This window comes from Pyrgilauda ruficollis, unplaced genomic scaffold, assembly GCF_017590135.1.
Source record: "Pyrgilauda ruficollis isolate IOZ18807 unplaced genomic scaffold, ASM1759013v1 scaffold4, whole genome shotgun sequence".
Taxonomy (NCBI): Eukaryota; Metazoa; Chordata; class Aves; order Passeriformes; family Passeridae; genus Pyrgilauda; species Pyrgilauda ruficollis.
In genome coordinates this window covers 17,788,075-17,803,749 of record NW_024525489.1, presented here as the reverse complement: position 1 = coordinate 17,803,749, position 15,675 = coordinate 17,788,075, and the positions used below count along the sequence as shown (strand labels likewise).

Below are 15,675 nucleotides of genomic sequence, written 5' to 3'. Positions count from 1 at the left end.
GAGACCAGTTGCCAATGTGACAGAAATGTTTTTCTCATGTCTCATGAGGTTCCACTCTCACATTTATGTTTGCCAAAATATATGCAAATAAGCTTCATGTATTGATCCATACAGTACAGGAGTGTCTGAAGTGATCACCTTACTTTCAGTTTCATGAAAATCAGTAGTAAGACAGAGAGGAAGGGGCCCCACAATAGCCTTAAATTTAGGAGACAGTGTGGGATCACACACTATTAGACACTAAAATCAGAAAATCCCACACTGGGGAGAGATCTTGGGAAGTGAGGAAGTACTTCCTACTATCATAATTGGGCACTGAATAGGGACAGCAAACTTCTGCAATTTCTATATAGTAATAAATGAACTCATTTTTGTAGAACACTGGTGGTACCTTTCAGAAACTGAAAAGAATTAACTTTTATAAAGTTTAATTACTCCTACCTTGTGATTCTGTTACAAATATCCCACACCTGCAATCAGGGTTTTATTTTTTCTCCTTCACATGTATAAAGCTGTGAAAACCTCTTCACAATCCACAATAAAATCCAACCTTTCAGTACAACACTGGTCTATCAGACATTACATGATAGTGACTCCTAAACACCTACCTTTGGTCTGGTTGATCAACGTTCTGAGCTCCCAACTCCGCCGGGATGAACCACTGGAATCTCCTTTTGGATACAATGGCTCTGGAGAAATAACAGTGTGAGGACAAAAGCAGTTTTATCTCATATTAAAGATTATGCCACTCTTTTCAGCAGAAGCTCAAAATTAGTCCTACATATAGGACTAATAACCCTACATGTATAGCAACATATGCTCTTGTAATCAAAATTGACTTCTCTTCAGAAAACAAATTATAAAACAGAATTTCATTCATATAGAAACAGAGATCTCCTTCCACAATTTAGGGAAGCACTTCATGCCAGGGCACTCAGAATCAAATATGCAAGATATTTGTAGGAAAACAATTTTCTAAGGTTCCTTAGAATAAGATTTGTATTCATTCCAACCTAAGCACCTTCCTTTTCATATATATAAAAAAAAATGGAATAAGCATGAGGCAGACAGAATTTTCAACATTTGCTTAAAAACTAACAAAGATGAAAAAAATCTCCCGCACCTTTTAATATAAATTTTTAAAGCATTTCTCTCTATGAAATCCAGTGTGAATGACCACAATATCTACTCTATTTTGCTTCAGATTTTGTACTTCCTTTTAATTTGCACAATCAATCTTTCAAGGCACTTGTTGCAATAAATACCACATACACAGGGCCTGTGGAAACCTGACAGAGAAGCCCTGATTAGGATATCAAGTCACACATCCTGCCCCTTCTTCCAGGATTCAAACAACAGCAAGTATTTGTAACACGAATACTGCAGGGATAAAGAACTGGACAGAAAACACTTCACTATCCTGATGGATCCAGTTCATACCTTATTAACAGTGTTTTGAAATTTACTTTCAAATGGGGTATATAATTCAGAAATCATACTACTAATTTCATCTTGAACATTGAAACTCAGTAAAGCACCAGGAAATCCCTTCAGATACAATTCAGAAACAATATGAATGGCAAGAGAATAACGAATATATCTGAATGACTTCCTCTGACCATATAAGCCCACATGTTAAAAATCTAAGATCTCTGAATGCGATGAGGTGAAAAAAATTTTTGGAAAGGGTAAGAGCTGGGAACAGAGAAATATGTTAATGACATAAAGCATCTGCACATCCAGGTCACAATTTGTTACTGTGACAATCACCTTCTCGCTCTTCAGTGGGACTGGAGTGACGACTGAGGGATCTGAACTGCAACTCAGCTGCTATTGAAGCAAGTCGATCATTTTCAGGGACACTGGAACCTCTGTTAAAAAGAGCCATCATACTAATTAACATGCCATTATAATTTATTTAGTGCAATGCTAATTTAACTGCAGTTTTTAAGAGACAGAACCTCTGAAGCCTAGGATATGAACCATGACAGCAACATGAAAGAAAAGCTGATACCAAAAGGTAAACAAAGAACCCTCTCTATGGTTTTTCCCTCAAATTAAGACTGTTTAGATGATTTTAGTTATGCTGCTCTATGAAAAAGCCCTAAGCTTCCAAAGCATAAACTACTTCAAACTGTTTCTTGCCTGTAGCAAGAATCCATTTTCACAACTTGTAACCTACTACTAAGAACAGCTGCTGCAGGATGGATATACAATCAGAAGTGTTTCAGCTGGGTGATAATGTGAGCCACGTCATCAGACGAAACGTAGTAACTGATTCATATGTGCCTAGTGCACTGCAAACACAGTCACAGTCCACAGTCATTAAGTCAGAACCAATGGAAACATAAGCTGGTTGACAGGAAGGACAAGGACAGCAGCCTGATTGCTTAGAGGCCCCAGTTCTTCCAGACAGCACAGAGTGGAATCAGACGCGTCAGAGTAAGAGCCAGATGAACAGAAGGCTGAACAGAAAGGAAAACAATATTAAGAGAAACAAGACTTAAATTCTTAGGTCTTCAGCCATCTTCCTCCAGCCCCAGACAACAATTAGTCCACTCAATTTAGAGCCGTAAATTCTTTGCGGAAGTCTTTCTACCGTTTTGGAAAAGGTTCCCCTTTTTGAAGTTTGATGGGGAAGAATTGTGACTGATGTCTCCTTAAACATACTATGTTAGAGGTATGAGCTAAACGTTACTGAAAAGTGGGCAACATCGTTAAATCCTTCACTGAAAGCTAACAACTACAAAAAGATGAAAGATACTGTGCATCACAAGGTTCACACACACCTACAAGAGGACTGCCAGTCCTATAGTTGTTTCCAAATTGTATCTGAGCATTACATAAAAATAGTTTTTAAAAACCCAAAAATAACAGAAAACACCACTACAACCTTGAGAACAGAAGCCAAAACCACAGACAACCTATCCCCATGCAAATGTTCTCCATACAATGTTTGCTTTGCACTTCCTTCTTCTGCCCAATCAGATTTTATAAGTTGAAGCAGGAACTGAAACTAAACTAATTGAAAATCCTCATTATTCTTCAGGAATTCGAGGTTTTAAAGAGCAAGAAGGCTAAGGTGGTTCTCAGCATATATACAGCAATGATTCCTGATGCATGAAATGCTTAAAAACAAGCAAAGCTACATCACCTCTAAAATGAAGCAGCAGCTGAACAGGCCTAAGCACCACAGCTTCGAATGCAGATGTCTAAACCCCATTTCAGGCCCATCTTAGACACCCACACCTTTTATTCATCCAGAAAGTCTGTATGCATATTATTAGGCAAAAAATTACAGTAAAAGAGAAGAATGCTAGATAATTTTTGGCTCCAGCCCTGGATAAATAACAAAATTATGAATAATAAACACAGTTAGCTCAAGAATTTATCATCTCTAAAGATTATAAATATAAACCTAGCATAAATGTATAAATACCAGAAAGCTCAATGTAAACAACCAGGTATTAGTGCTTTGGATTTTAATTTCTAGTTATACTATAGTGTTTTGGTTTTTCTTTTGATTATTGTTGTTAAAAAAAAACTTCACTAAAACTATGGTGGCATTTGTGCACTATGCACTGCCTAGTACAACTGATTTACCAAGTTCCTACATTCAACTTTTCATAGATATTTAATGCTTATAATCATGTCTTAAATGTCTAAAGACTTTCTGGAAAGCACCCGAAGCTTCTGTCTTTGTGCTATTCTGGCACCGGACTCCACACTTTGCCAAACCACAAAACATTTTGTTGATCCAAAAGATTCCATTTCTCTTTTGGAGCACAAATAAACTAAATTCATAATTAAGACCGCAATGCATCAAAGTTTGCAACTTTCTTTTAACTACAATAAAACAAAAAAAAAAGTAGAAATATATTACATTGTAGTATTTTGCCTTCCTCAATAAACAGAACCCCTAAAAAACCCCAGCAGCCTTCAGAACTGTCTCTGCTTTCATAAATTTTTTCTTCAAATGATTCCTAGCTCATACAGGGTATTAAACACTAACTTAAAAATCCAGACAGTGCATTAAAAAAAACAAGATCATGGGATATTTTATGAACAACCATCAGAAAAATGGCTTCAGAAAAAAAGCTGAGAACTCTAAGAAAAATACAAGTCTTTGAAAAACACTAATTATCTATCCCACTGTCAGCTTATAAAGCTGCCAGAACCTCTAGCTTTTTACTTACTTGAAAGGACTATTCCTATGCTGCAGACTACTGTCTACTCTGTCTTTTTCATGAGGGGGCTTAAAACAGAAGCATAAAGGATAAATAATGTCTATGCTTGAATGACAAAATATGTATTTACAACCAAAAAAAAGGCCCAGATTCATAAGCTATACATCTGGAGGCTACTGTAAAAGGTGCAAGTCACATCTTGCAACAAAAATAAAAAACTTGCAGAAAAGATTACATATAAAAAGTGGCAATTTACTTCCCTCTTAATAGCTTAATGCATGCTGGTGCCATGCATCTGGCAACAAATCAAACTATGATGGTCTGCTGGCTCACAACCAAAATTTATTTATTACAAAACACTTCATAATCAAGCTATATCCAAGTTTGCTTTGATCACCACCAATCTATAGTTCCTTCAGCACCTCTTTTTTTCTCTACCATCTTTGTGATGTAGTCAGATATATGTATCCATTCATAGGAATTTCTATCCCGAAGAACTTTCAGGACTCTGCAGTAGAAATAAGAATCCAAAAAGCTATTTTTAAACCCTAAGATAACACCATTGCGTTAAGAGCAGGCTTTTCACAGTCAGGGCTGCAGAGGGAAAAAAAGGTAAAGTAGCAAGATATGTCAGTGGTCTGACTTGCAGTATGAGAAGAAGAAATACCAACAGTCTGAAATTATAACAGCCAAATGAAACCTCAAAAAACAAGAAAGATACTGACATAGGTCTGTCAAAAAAAAAGTCACTTGTGATGATACAGAAGCTGTTTCCGTTACGTATCCTGACAAAAGAATAGTTTCTTTAATATTAAGTTTATTCTGCACCACCCTATGAATCCAAAGGTGTAGCAAGAAATGATTTAAAAAATCCTCATGTGTTTAATTTTGCATTTGCCACTATACAGTATTTCAAAATACTTATGACGGACAGTAACAATACCAAAACTGTTAGCTAACATGAAAAAAAAATGAAAATCCTTGCCCTTAGTTGTATCTTGCAGTTATCCTAGTGGAAGTGATTCCATGATTCTAAGTGTTAGTTATCAGTACTAATTATTTACTAAAGTTATACCAATGAGCTGACTGGCATATGTTCATTGCATGGACATTTTACTGAGCAAATCTGTAATCTACATCAGAACTGCATGCTTTCACTACCACACGTTCAGGCTTTCTGAATCTGAAAGTGGTCTCAACATTGATTTAACACACGCGATTTTGCTCAAGTCGAACATGAATGAAGGAGCCAGCGGAAGACAAGATGGAGGGAAGAGCGCGGTGCAAACATCTATTAGGATGTATGTGGGAACAGTTATGTGGGTGATGTAGGGAGGATGAGTCTGCTACGTCACGGAGCGCAGCTACCTGGTCTCATTTGCACTGCTGAGAGGTTTGGGCTGGGCTGAGTCGCTCCCAACGGGAGCGGGGCGACTCACAGCAACACTGCCATGGCTCCGCGCATCGCAAGGGACGCTCCGTGTGCTGTGGCAAGAAGAAAAACTTCAGGAAACAGTTAAAAAAAAATGTATGGAGTTGAAAGTTTGTTTTAGAAACAAAATATTGAAGTGTGTATAATGATGCCTGATTTTAGAAGTTTTGCAATTACATTAAAATTTTTATGTGGAATAATTCTGGGTCTCAGAAGCTTTGTGGCTGCCAATGTACACAATAATAATAATCCTCAAAATAAAAATCTTCTAATCTTTAGAATACTACTAGATTCTGCCAAAGGTAAGTGGCTTCTGAAAAAAAAGTCAATTGTAGAGTTTCTCACTGTCATATTCTTGGAAAATAGGGCTCTCTGTGTAAAATTATGCATGGCAATGTTTATTTCGAAAATTTTTTTAACTATTTTTGCAATAATTCTCATGTCAACTCTTTCAAAGGCAGGATAAAAGATCCACTGTTTTAAGCTTATTCACAGTAGGCTGGTAATGATGCAGAAATGCCACCATATCTCAGAATGCTCCATTTTTAAGTTCAATGTATGTAAATTCCAGAAAGCACTGCCACAGGAACTTAGGCAGGCATTCAAAGTGTGGAAGGAAAGAAAAGTCTTGTTAATGAGCAGTTTTCACTGAATTAAAGCCTTTTATGTTGAAACACTGGTTTCAGGAAAGATAAAGGGGATAAGAATGGCTTCAAAGTGAGAACCCATGCACCAGCAGAAAGTGGGGTGGCCAAGCAGCAAGAAAAGGAAATTGCATTGTCCTTAAAAGCACATCAATAAATTCTGGATCACAAACATGCTAATTTTTTCTACCTGCTTTGCCCTCAAATGGAAAGGTGTTCCCCTTACTAACACTCAGCATAGCCAAGAGAGGATAAAACAGTTTAAAATGCTGTACTAATGTTCAATACCTGAAGCCTTCAGGTGTGGGGATGATGAGATGAGGATTTGGTGGATCACTATGGCACCGAGGCACTTTTACAGGACGGGGACTGTTTCGATGAACAGCTGCAATCATAAAACAGATCACATTTACTCAGATGTCAGAAAAACTCTCTTAAGGGGCATTTCAAGACAGAAAATTAAAACAAATTCCTATTTACAGACTTAAGTGTGAACTGGCATGTATTTTCTTATTCTTTAATAAAAATACATATTATTCCAACTTTAAATAAATCAATTGTATGTATTAATACTTTTCATATTTTTGTATTACTTAACTCATCTGTAAAATAATGAAAATTCTCCAGACAGTCAAAAACTAGCATACTTCACAAAAACTTCACTATTTTTACTTCACAAATTATTCTTATTGCAAAATAAATACTAACCAAATAATAATCAGCAAACCAAAGAGCAATATTATGTTCCTTTCCATAAGAATTAAGCTTTCTCAGACAGTAACAGAAAGCAAATTAAGCTGTGGAAAAAACCCACATATGACAGTTTTATCCAACCTAATGCCCCCATGAGAGTCTGCCCCAAGAAAGTGGTACAAATGGACAGGACAAAACCCAAATGGGCAGTCACTACCTTTAGGCCCAACTAATTCAGTGCCTCCAAGAGCAGTCTGCACCATCTGCCCCCAACTCCTCCTTAAATACTAAGAAAAATACCGTGGCAGTCACATCTCAAGACAGCTGGCTGCCCACCAAACCATGAGTCAGTACTTTCTGCCAGGCTAGGTTCCTCTCAGGGAGCTAAGTTTCTGCCTTGTTTGCACTACTAGGGCAAACAAAAGATGGCAGGGCCAGATGTTGGTTATCCTGCTGTAACTGGCAAATACACTAGCAGGAGACCGAGAAGGCAGCTCCTACCCCACCCAGGCAGACATCAGGTGTTTCACAAAGCAAAAGGTAAAACACCAAGAGATACACAACTGTGGATCTAGAGGCAGCAGTGTGAACACAACTGGATTCTCGGCTTCAGGACAAGAAGTAAAGACCACAGTGGGTTTATGTCCTTCAAAATGGTATGCAAATATAACTAGGAAGTCTTATTTTTCTTCTGGTCAGGAGACAGGAATGGGTATCTGCAATATCTGCAGCCAGGATACAGTCTATGTTAAATTTCACATGTATTAAAGTTTCAGACTGCTGTTGAAGTCTGCACCACTTATCTGTGTCACCTCCTCCCCATGCCTCTGAGACAAAAGCTGTCGAGCAATTTAGTCTGAGTGATCTGCAGTGTCTGCAGCAGCATTTATAAGAGTTTCAATAAGTTGGCATCATCATGCTGGTGATTCACCTAAAACAGGCCTCCCTCTCAACAGTGAATGAAAGTGAATGTACAGGTTTTAAATTACTGTACAGAATTTGGCTAAATTTGATTTTAGACTATGCTTCTTTGATTGACTTTCACTGCAAAAGGTTTGTCAGCTATAATACTTTCTCATCAAAATGATATGAAAGCAAGCTTTCCTGAAAAACTGGAAAACCTCTGCTGGGAGCAGATTACCCTCCCCTCATGTCTCCCATCATCAAGCCTGCCCAAGACGTGGGCACCAGGAGAAAGATAAAAAAGAAGGCAAAGGATTTTGAAAAGTAAATGAGTCAATGGAGTTGAGAGGAGGAAGACAGAAACAGTGCTGAGAAAGAAAAAAGGCACACACAGCAGATGAAACATTCTTTTCTCAAGATGCATCATCAAATATGTTGACTTCACATATATATATACATATAAAGATGTATTTTACATTATGCATATTTTAAAGCAGAGAACTGCTTTGCACAGCTCCCATGTATAACTCATGTGTATTTGACAACATAAAGTCCATTAGAAGCAAAAACATCTGCAGTGCCAAAGTGTAAATAGCTGCAGCGCCACAATGAAAGGTTGGGAGAGGGAGCTGTAACTGCCTTCTTAAAGTTAAAATCACTTCTTTAGCTGATCTTTAAACAACACAGCCCTTTCCTATAAGATTTGCTGGACTACACGGGAAGGATAAAATGACAGGAATGAATCTGTAAAGCTTTGAAATTTCTTGGGTAAAACTACCACATATTTACACTTTATCAAGGAATAATGGTTTCACATCAACAATCACAAATAGATTGAAAATACTTTTATTGGTATTTCTCACATTTTAAAAGCACTTTACAATCAAAATTCTGTAACAGCAGCAGCAAAGCTCCAGAACAAATGCCAGTAACTTCTGCCTTACCAAGGTACAAACCTGTAACAGGACTGTGAGGTTTTCCAATAACATGGCCAATGCACTCATTCATCAGAGCTTGTAAACTCTAGGAAAGACAAACACAAAAAGTTGTGTTGTTTTGTTACAAGAAGGTTGATGGTCATATGACAAAGCTCACAGAAAAAAAATTAAATTGTTCAAGTGTGTAATCTGTCAGATAAGCACCCCTATATTCTACCTATTATAGTAAACTTCTGGATCCACATTAGCATTTTGACTTAACTGATTTTTTTAAAGCTAGAAGTCTTAGCTTTGTCTTGCCTTTTGTCCATGTCAAAATTACATAACTGTAAGAACTGAACAGTGGCATATCAGAAAGAACATTTCAAAATATAAATGTATTGGAACTTAACATTCATTGTTAATATAATTAAAATCACATTTCCTGGAAAAACTGTAACAACCTTCTCTGTTCTCACCTTCCAAATCCCAAGAAAAAAACCAAAAAAACTGAGTGAGAATATGATGGCCTGAATCTCAAGATGAAATTCTGTTAAAACAAACAATATTAAGCCCTGCATACTAAAAGAAATACACTTTCCTTATCTACCCATGAAGCTATTAAAACTTTCATGAAAGGGATTTTAGAAGTTAAAATCACTGCACTGGGCCTCAGACAACCTGAGCCAAATTATTAAATGTACTATTCAATAGGTATGTAATCCTGGACAAGTGGTTAAATCTTCCTCTGTTTCAATTTAGTCATCAGAACACCAGGAATATAATGCATCTTCACAAAGTAGTAAAATTATGTTCTTTGGTGAAGCTGCTATGAAGGTCACTTCTATTTGCCAGTCACTCACTGTAGCCAAAATTTCTTCCAGAAATTCAAAAACTTAGTGAAGAGCAGGAACTCCAAGGACTAAGAAAAAACAGGACTAATAAAAAACAGAATTATAAAACTAAAGAAGCGTTGAGCTTGAGACTGGCATATTTTATCAACGCAGACTGAGCCAGAATTTCATCTTGAAATGCAGAGCTCTAAATACAGACCATCATTCTTCCATGACATGATGTAGTATCTGAGAGATCAGGATTGACATTGCCATTTCTAGGTAAAATACTGTGACCTGTGCTATACAGATTAATCAAAGTGGCTTCAAGTGATGATCTCCAAAACTAAAATCCAGTTTAAGAAAGAAAAAAGTTCAAAAATGTAGTTAAGGTTTTGGGCTCCCACCTTTTTTTCCCCCCTTACTTGCTCAAAGTCTGTTTCAGAAACTGTGTCAAAGCAGAAGAATTTAAGGGGCTACCTCCTAAAGCTAAAGTACCAGTTTATTCCAAATAACAGCTTAACTTTGTCATTAAGGCAGAAAACCCTTTCCCAGCAACACAAACTAACAGGACTAACACATAATTTACTACAGAACTCCTGATAAAAATACATATGAAAAAAGTCTAAACCATGTATTTTGTGGATTGTGCAAGATTAATGTGGTTGGCATTTCATAACACATCTTGAAATATGTAAAAATCAGGAGGTGCTAACACTCACATTCTGCTATTTTGTGGCAACTGTGCTTTCACTTCTCTATAGTATGGTACCAAGATGAGAAATAAAGTCTCAGAACAGGAAAAGGAGGAAAGCAGAGTACACAAAAAGCCAGCTCTAGTCTACTGGAGTTTTTTTTAATAATAAAAACAAAAGTAAGATGTTCTGAAGTCTGTTTCATGTTGGAACTACTTGAAAATTAAAAAAGCTCAGAAGCTTAAATTTAGAAATTGATTATCACAACTATAAATCTCCGTAGAAAGCTGCTGTCAACTTTTCAAGACACCAGGGAGATGGCCTCCCAAGACAGTACCAGCAACTTGTCAGCAAACTGAAACCATTACTGGCAATGGTAACAAATCTACTCTTTTCAGAATCTAACAGAAGAGATAGCAGCATCAACAGTGATATACAACAGCAATTGTTTCAGAACTGCATCTGTATTCAGATATTGTTTTATAAAAAGTATCCATGCAAAACATATACTGATAGCTTCACAAGCATTTACAAATAAACACTAGAAAAACTTATACCAAAAAGTCGTCTTCTGGGAGAGCTGAAATAAATGCTGGCTCAATGGCTTGAAGAAAATCAAAACCTTGAGTTGCCCACCTATGTAAAAGAAAAAGAAAAGACAGAAAATGAAAAGGTCTTTGGCTAAAGCCATCATAAAGAGTTTCAATTATATCCAAGAACGGTAAATAATAGTTCATTATTTTTCCTCTGCAAAATATGATAAAATCCTCATTTAAAAACAGACTAATATATAAAACGTAAAAATAAAATGTTACGTTTTATCCAGTTACATTCAGACAAAGACTGATTTTAGCAAGGACACTGCTAAATAAGGTGAGCAGGTCATGCTATGTATCTACACCCATATACAAGCCATCTTCCAAACAGTACCATCAACTCAACAATCATTTGTTTCAGAGCAACAAGCCAAACCACTGCAATCCCTGCCTGAGGTCTCCTTTCTGATACAAGACTAAAAGGATACTAAAGATTTCATGACTGTCTGATTAGTAAGGACATCAGTGGTTTCATGGCCTAGACTGGCAAATTAAAGTAAGTAACTTGGCTGGAATGAGTTGTGTCTTCAGCCACCTGGTGTCCCCCACTGCCTCCCTCTTTGACCTACTTGAACTAGCAGCTGCAACCTAGAAAATACAGACAGAATCACAGGACATCCTGAGTTGGAAGAGGCACACACGGATCACCAGAATTGTACTTCTGACTCCACAAAGGGCAATACAGAAGTTAAGAGCACAGTCCAAATGGTCCTTGAACACTAGCAGGCATGGGGCCATGACCATTTCTCTGGGGAGCTTTTCCCAGTGCTTGACCACCTCTCAGTGAAGAACTTTTTCCTAACACCCAATCCAAAACTCCCCAAATGCAGATTTTAAGGCACTTTTAAGCTATTTTCTCTTGTAGAGTCACCAGAGAGAAGACATGAAGAAGCTGCTGATAGCAACTCATTTTCCTCTTCCCTTAGCTGAGCAAACCTAGTATCCTTAACTACTCCTCGTTACATCTTGTTCTTTAGTCCTTTCACCATCTTCACTGCCCTTCCTGTTGCAATATTTTTATGTCCTTCTTAGATTATGGAGCCCAAAAGTGTACAGAGTACCCGAGGTGAGGCTGCACCAATGCTAAACCCAGCGGCACAATCACTCCATCCAGCTGATTAGATCTGCTGTGCCTAAGGCACCCCAGGATATAGCTGGCCCTTTTCACCACCTGGGCACATCGCTGACTCAAAACTTAAAATCAACAAGAACCCCAAGGTCCCTTTCTGAATGGCTGCACTCCAATCTCTTGGCCTCTGATCTATATGGATACTCAGAGTTACAGCGCCCCAGGTGCAAAATCTGGCACTTTCACTTGTTAATTTCGTATGGTTGGTTATTGTCCAGCCCTCATAATCTATCGAGTTCTCTCTGTACGATCTCTGTGCCCTTGAGGGAATTAATGTCTTCTCCTAATTTAGTATGGCAAACTTATTTAGTATGTACACAACTCCTGTATCCAGGTCACTGATAAAAAGATTGGCCTCAAAATTGAGCCCTAAGGAACACCCTAGTGACTGGCGGCCAGCCAGACATCACTTCATTAATTCCTATTTTTTGAGCCCAACCTTCCAGCTCTACCAAAAACTACAACAGCAGCAACAAGTTGGCTGTTACCTGGGTCGAGTGCCTCGGCCACTCTCACATTTTGTTAGCACGTAATTCATCCATTTTCTGGCAAAGTTGATATATTTGTCTCCAATTTTCTGCCTGAATTCTCCAGACATCAGACGAACAACTTCTTTATGATACTGTAAGAAACTAAAGATTACTTTTCACATATTAATAAAAAGAACAATATCTACTGGAGTATTTGCAAGCTAACAAAACTCTACAGTATGGTAATAGTCACATCCTATTCTTAGACAAAATTATTTTATGCAAGCAGTTGCCTACTTATAGACAAAAAATCAATCAAGAAAAGTATGACACAAAATATGATACACTGAGAGGCAGTACTGAGCCACACTGCGTTTTTCTGTGTGCATCAGGCACGTGTTGATGTTTAACAGTGTACACAGCATTGAAGAAACATCCTACATAAACACTTGATTCTGTAACCAGAGATTGAACTGCAAAGTAGTGTTTATTTTTAGTTATATTGCAGTAACATTAGGGGATAAAAAAGTTATCTATGTGCATTTAAAAATCAAACAAATACCAGCTATTTCTTACAAGACTATCCTAGAAGTACATTAGGATATGACTCAATCTTTAAAAAATTTTACAAAGCCCAGAGGAATCAAATAGCAAAACAGTTAAAACATCTGAACACAACATTTTGAATGCCTGCACTCTAATGCAAGCACTCAAAAGCTACTACTGCATCAAAGAACCACCACAAACTCTGAAGGAATGTCTCATGTTACAGTATTATGCTATTCTAGGCTGAAAAATTGTGAGAAGGTAAGTTAAACCAAAGGGTGGTGGAGTGACCATCTTTGGAAATATCATAAAAATGAGTAAATATGGCCCTTTGTGATATGGTTTAGTGAGCATGGTAGCACTCAATTGAAGGTTGGATTTGATCTTGGAGGTCTTTTCTAACCTTAATGATTCTGATATTATCTAAAATGCTGCCAAACAGCAGAGCTTACAAGACTATATCTGAAATCATCAAGTTCTTAAAAGCTTTTCAGATTTCCAGGCACTGCTAATTTAACAGATTTATCAGATTCATCTCTTGCTTTTCAATTATTCTCAAGTAAAATTTCTGAGGCAACACATTTTTTATGATGTTCTGCTAAAACTGGGAAGTCACAGTTCACTAGAAATTACCAAATGTGAGGCCCATCTACATGAAGGACTGCAAGGAGCATCCAGAAAACAACAGACCTGTCATTCTGAAGGCTACAGAGCCACAGGACAACCAGGAGATAAGGCCCAGCCAGCATGGGTTTGTGAAAAGCAGGTCCTACTTGACTGACCTGATCTCATTATATGAGGAGAGCCACTTAGTGGATCGGGGAAAGGTTGTGGATGTCATCTACCTATATTTCAGTAAAGTTTTTGACATTGTTTTCCACAGTATTCTTCTGCAGAAGCTGGCTGTTCATGATCTGGACAGAGGTTCACTGTTTGCTGTGTAAAAACCTGGCAGGATGGCCAGGCCTAAAGAGTGGTGCTACACCCTGTTGGCAGCCAGCCACTACTGGGGTTCCCCAGGACTCAGTTTTGGGGCCAGTCCTGTTTTATGTCCTTATCAAGGATCTGGACCAGGGGATCAAGGGCACCCTCAGTCAATTCACAGGTGACACCAAGGTGAGTGGGAGTGCTGATCTGCTGGAGGGCAGGAAGGCCCTGCAGAGGGATCTGGACAGGCTGGATTGCTGGACCAAAGCCAATGGTGTGAGGTTCAACATGGCCAAATGCCAGGTGATGCACTTGGGTCACAACAATCCCATGTAGCACTACAAGCTGGGGGAAGAGTGACTGTAAAGTTGCCTGGGGTAAAAAGACTTGAGAGAGCAGGCTGACAACTGGCTGGACAATATCCAGTGTGTGCCCAGGGGGCCAAGAAGGCCAATAGCACCCTGGCTTCTATCAGCAACAGTGTGGCCAGCAGGACTGGGGCAGTAATGGTACTGGGCACTGCTGAGGTTACACCTCAAATATTTTGTTAGGCCCCTCACTACAAGAAAGACCTTGAGGTGTTGCAGCAAGTCCAGGGAAGCTCAACAAAGCTGTTGCTCGAGTCTTGTCAGGAGTGGCTCAGGGAGCTGGGGTTGTTTAGCCTGGAGAAAAGGAGACTCAGGGGAACCTTATTGTTTTCTACAACTATCTGAAAGGAGGTTATAGTGAGGTGGGTGTCAGTCTCTTCTCCCAAGTAGAAAGTGTTAGGACAAGAGAAAACAGCCTTAAATTGAGCCGGGGAGGTTAGATTGGCTATTAGGAACACTTTCTTCACTAGTAGAGTGGTGAGGCATTAGAAGTGGTCAGGCCACAGGAAGTGGTTGAGTCTCCATCCCTAGAGTTATTTAAAAGATGTGTAGACGTAGACATGGTTCAGTTGTGGACTTGATGGTTAACAGTCAACAGAATTAACAGTTGGAATTGATTATGCTAAAGGTCTTTTCCAACCTAAATAATTCAATAGTTCTATAAATTCTTTGTATTCCCACAGTTATTAGTCACCTTATTTGCACCAATGCAAAACCAGAAATTTCAATTGGTTTTTGTTTCCTTACCTCAAACCCAAAATTATAACCCTGAATCATGGCTTCCCGGTAGTATTGCTGCAAAGTGGCAGATTCAGATTCATCAACTTCAGCATCAAACTCAGATGTGAACATGTGATCAACTCTATCAATGGCACTGCTTATCTTATTGCATAGCTGTAATGCATCATTCTGAGTAACAAGAAAAAGGGATGGGGGGGCAGCAAAATATTACTTAGTCTTGTCAATTGCAGAATATAAGGCAAACATGAATCTAACCATTACATTGTTTTAAATGATACGGTACTATAATGCAAAAAAAATTCATTCAGTCTTGAAGAAACAAACATTTTCCAGCAGCTGCATGAAGCAAGTCCTGTAATTAACTAAAGTAATATAATAAAGTTTGCTTGCATGTGATTAACTTTAAAAACAAATCTAAAGGGTGAGCTGGGAAACAACAAAAAAAAACACAAAACAAACAAAAACATTCAACCAAAACCAGACAGACAAGAAAGGAGAAAATGAGTTCTACTATCTATAGCGTGATCAAGCCTTTGGTTCTATTTTCACCTTGGTATCTGGACACAGCCTCTATTGAATGCAGGGACTTGATAC

The 15,675-nt window shown here is 38.1% G+C and overlaps 1 protein-coding gene across 6 annotated transcripts in view; it reads right to left on the bottom strand.

Moving 5' to 3' along the window:
• The window catches only part of MAP3K4 (mitogen-activated protein kinase kinase kinase 4), a 65,707-nt gene that overhangs the window by 13,699 nt on the left and 36,333 nt on the right, over positions 1 to 15,675 (bottom strand). For 3 of the 6 annotated variants that reach the window (XR_005955931.1, XM_041477076.1, XM_041477074.1), the window contains exons 12-19: positions 15,088 to 15,249; positions 12,518 to 12,651; positions 10,862 to 10,940; positions 8,804 to 8,882; positions 6,552 to 6,648; positions 5,556 to 5,672; positions 1,771 to 1,871; positions 609 to 689 (exon numbers count right to left, since the gene is read on the bottom strand). Coding sequence is in view for 5 of the 6 variants with exons in the window: in XM_041477076.1 (XP_041333010.1) it covers positions 609 to 689; positions 1,771 to 1,871; positions 5,556 to 5,672; positions 6,552 to 6,648; positions 8,804 to 8,882; positions 10,862 to 10,940; positions 12,518 to 12,651; positions 15,088 to 15,249 (850 nt within the window). In the remaining variant the exon portion in view is untranslated. The remainder of the gene's footprint in view (positions 1 to 608; positions 690 to 1,770; positions 1,872 to 5,555; positions 5,673 to 6,551; positions 6,649 to 8,803; positions 8,883 to 10,861; positions 10,941 to 12,517; positions 12,652 to 15,087; positions 15,250 to 15,675) is intronic. The other 3 variants (XM_041477075.1, XM_041477077.1, XM_041477078.1) reach the window with 3 other exon arrangements.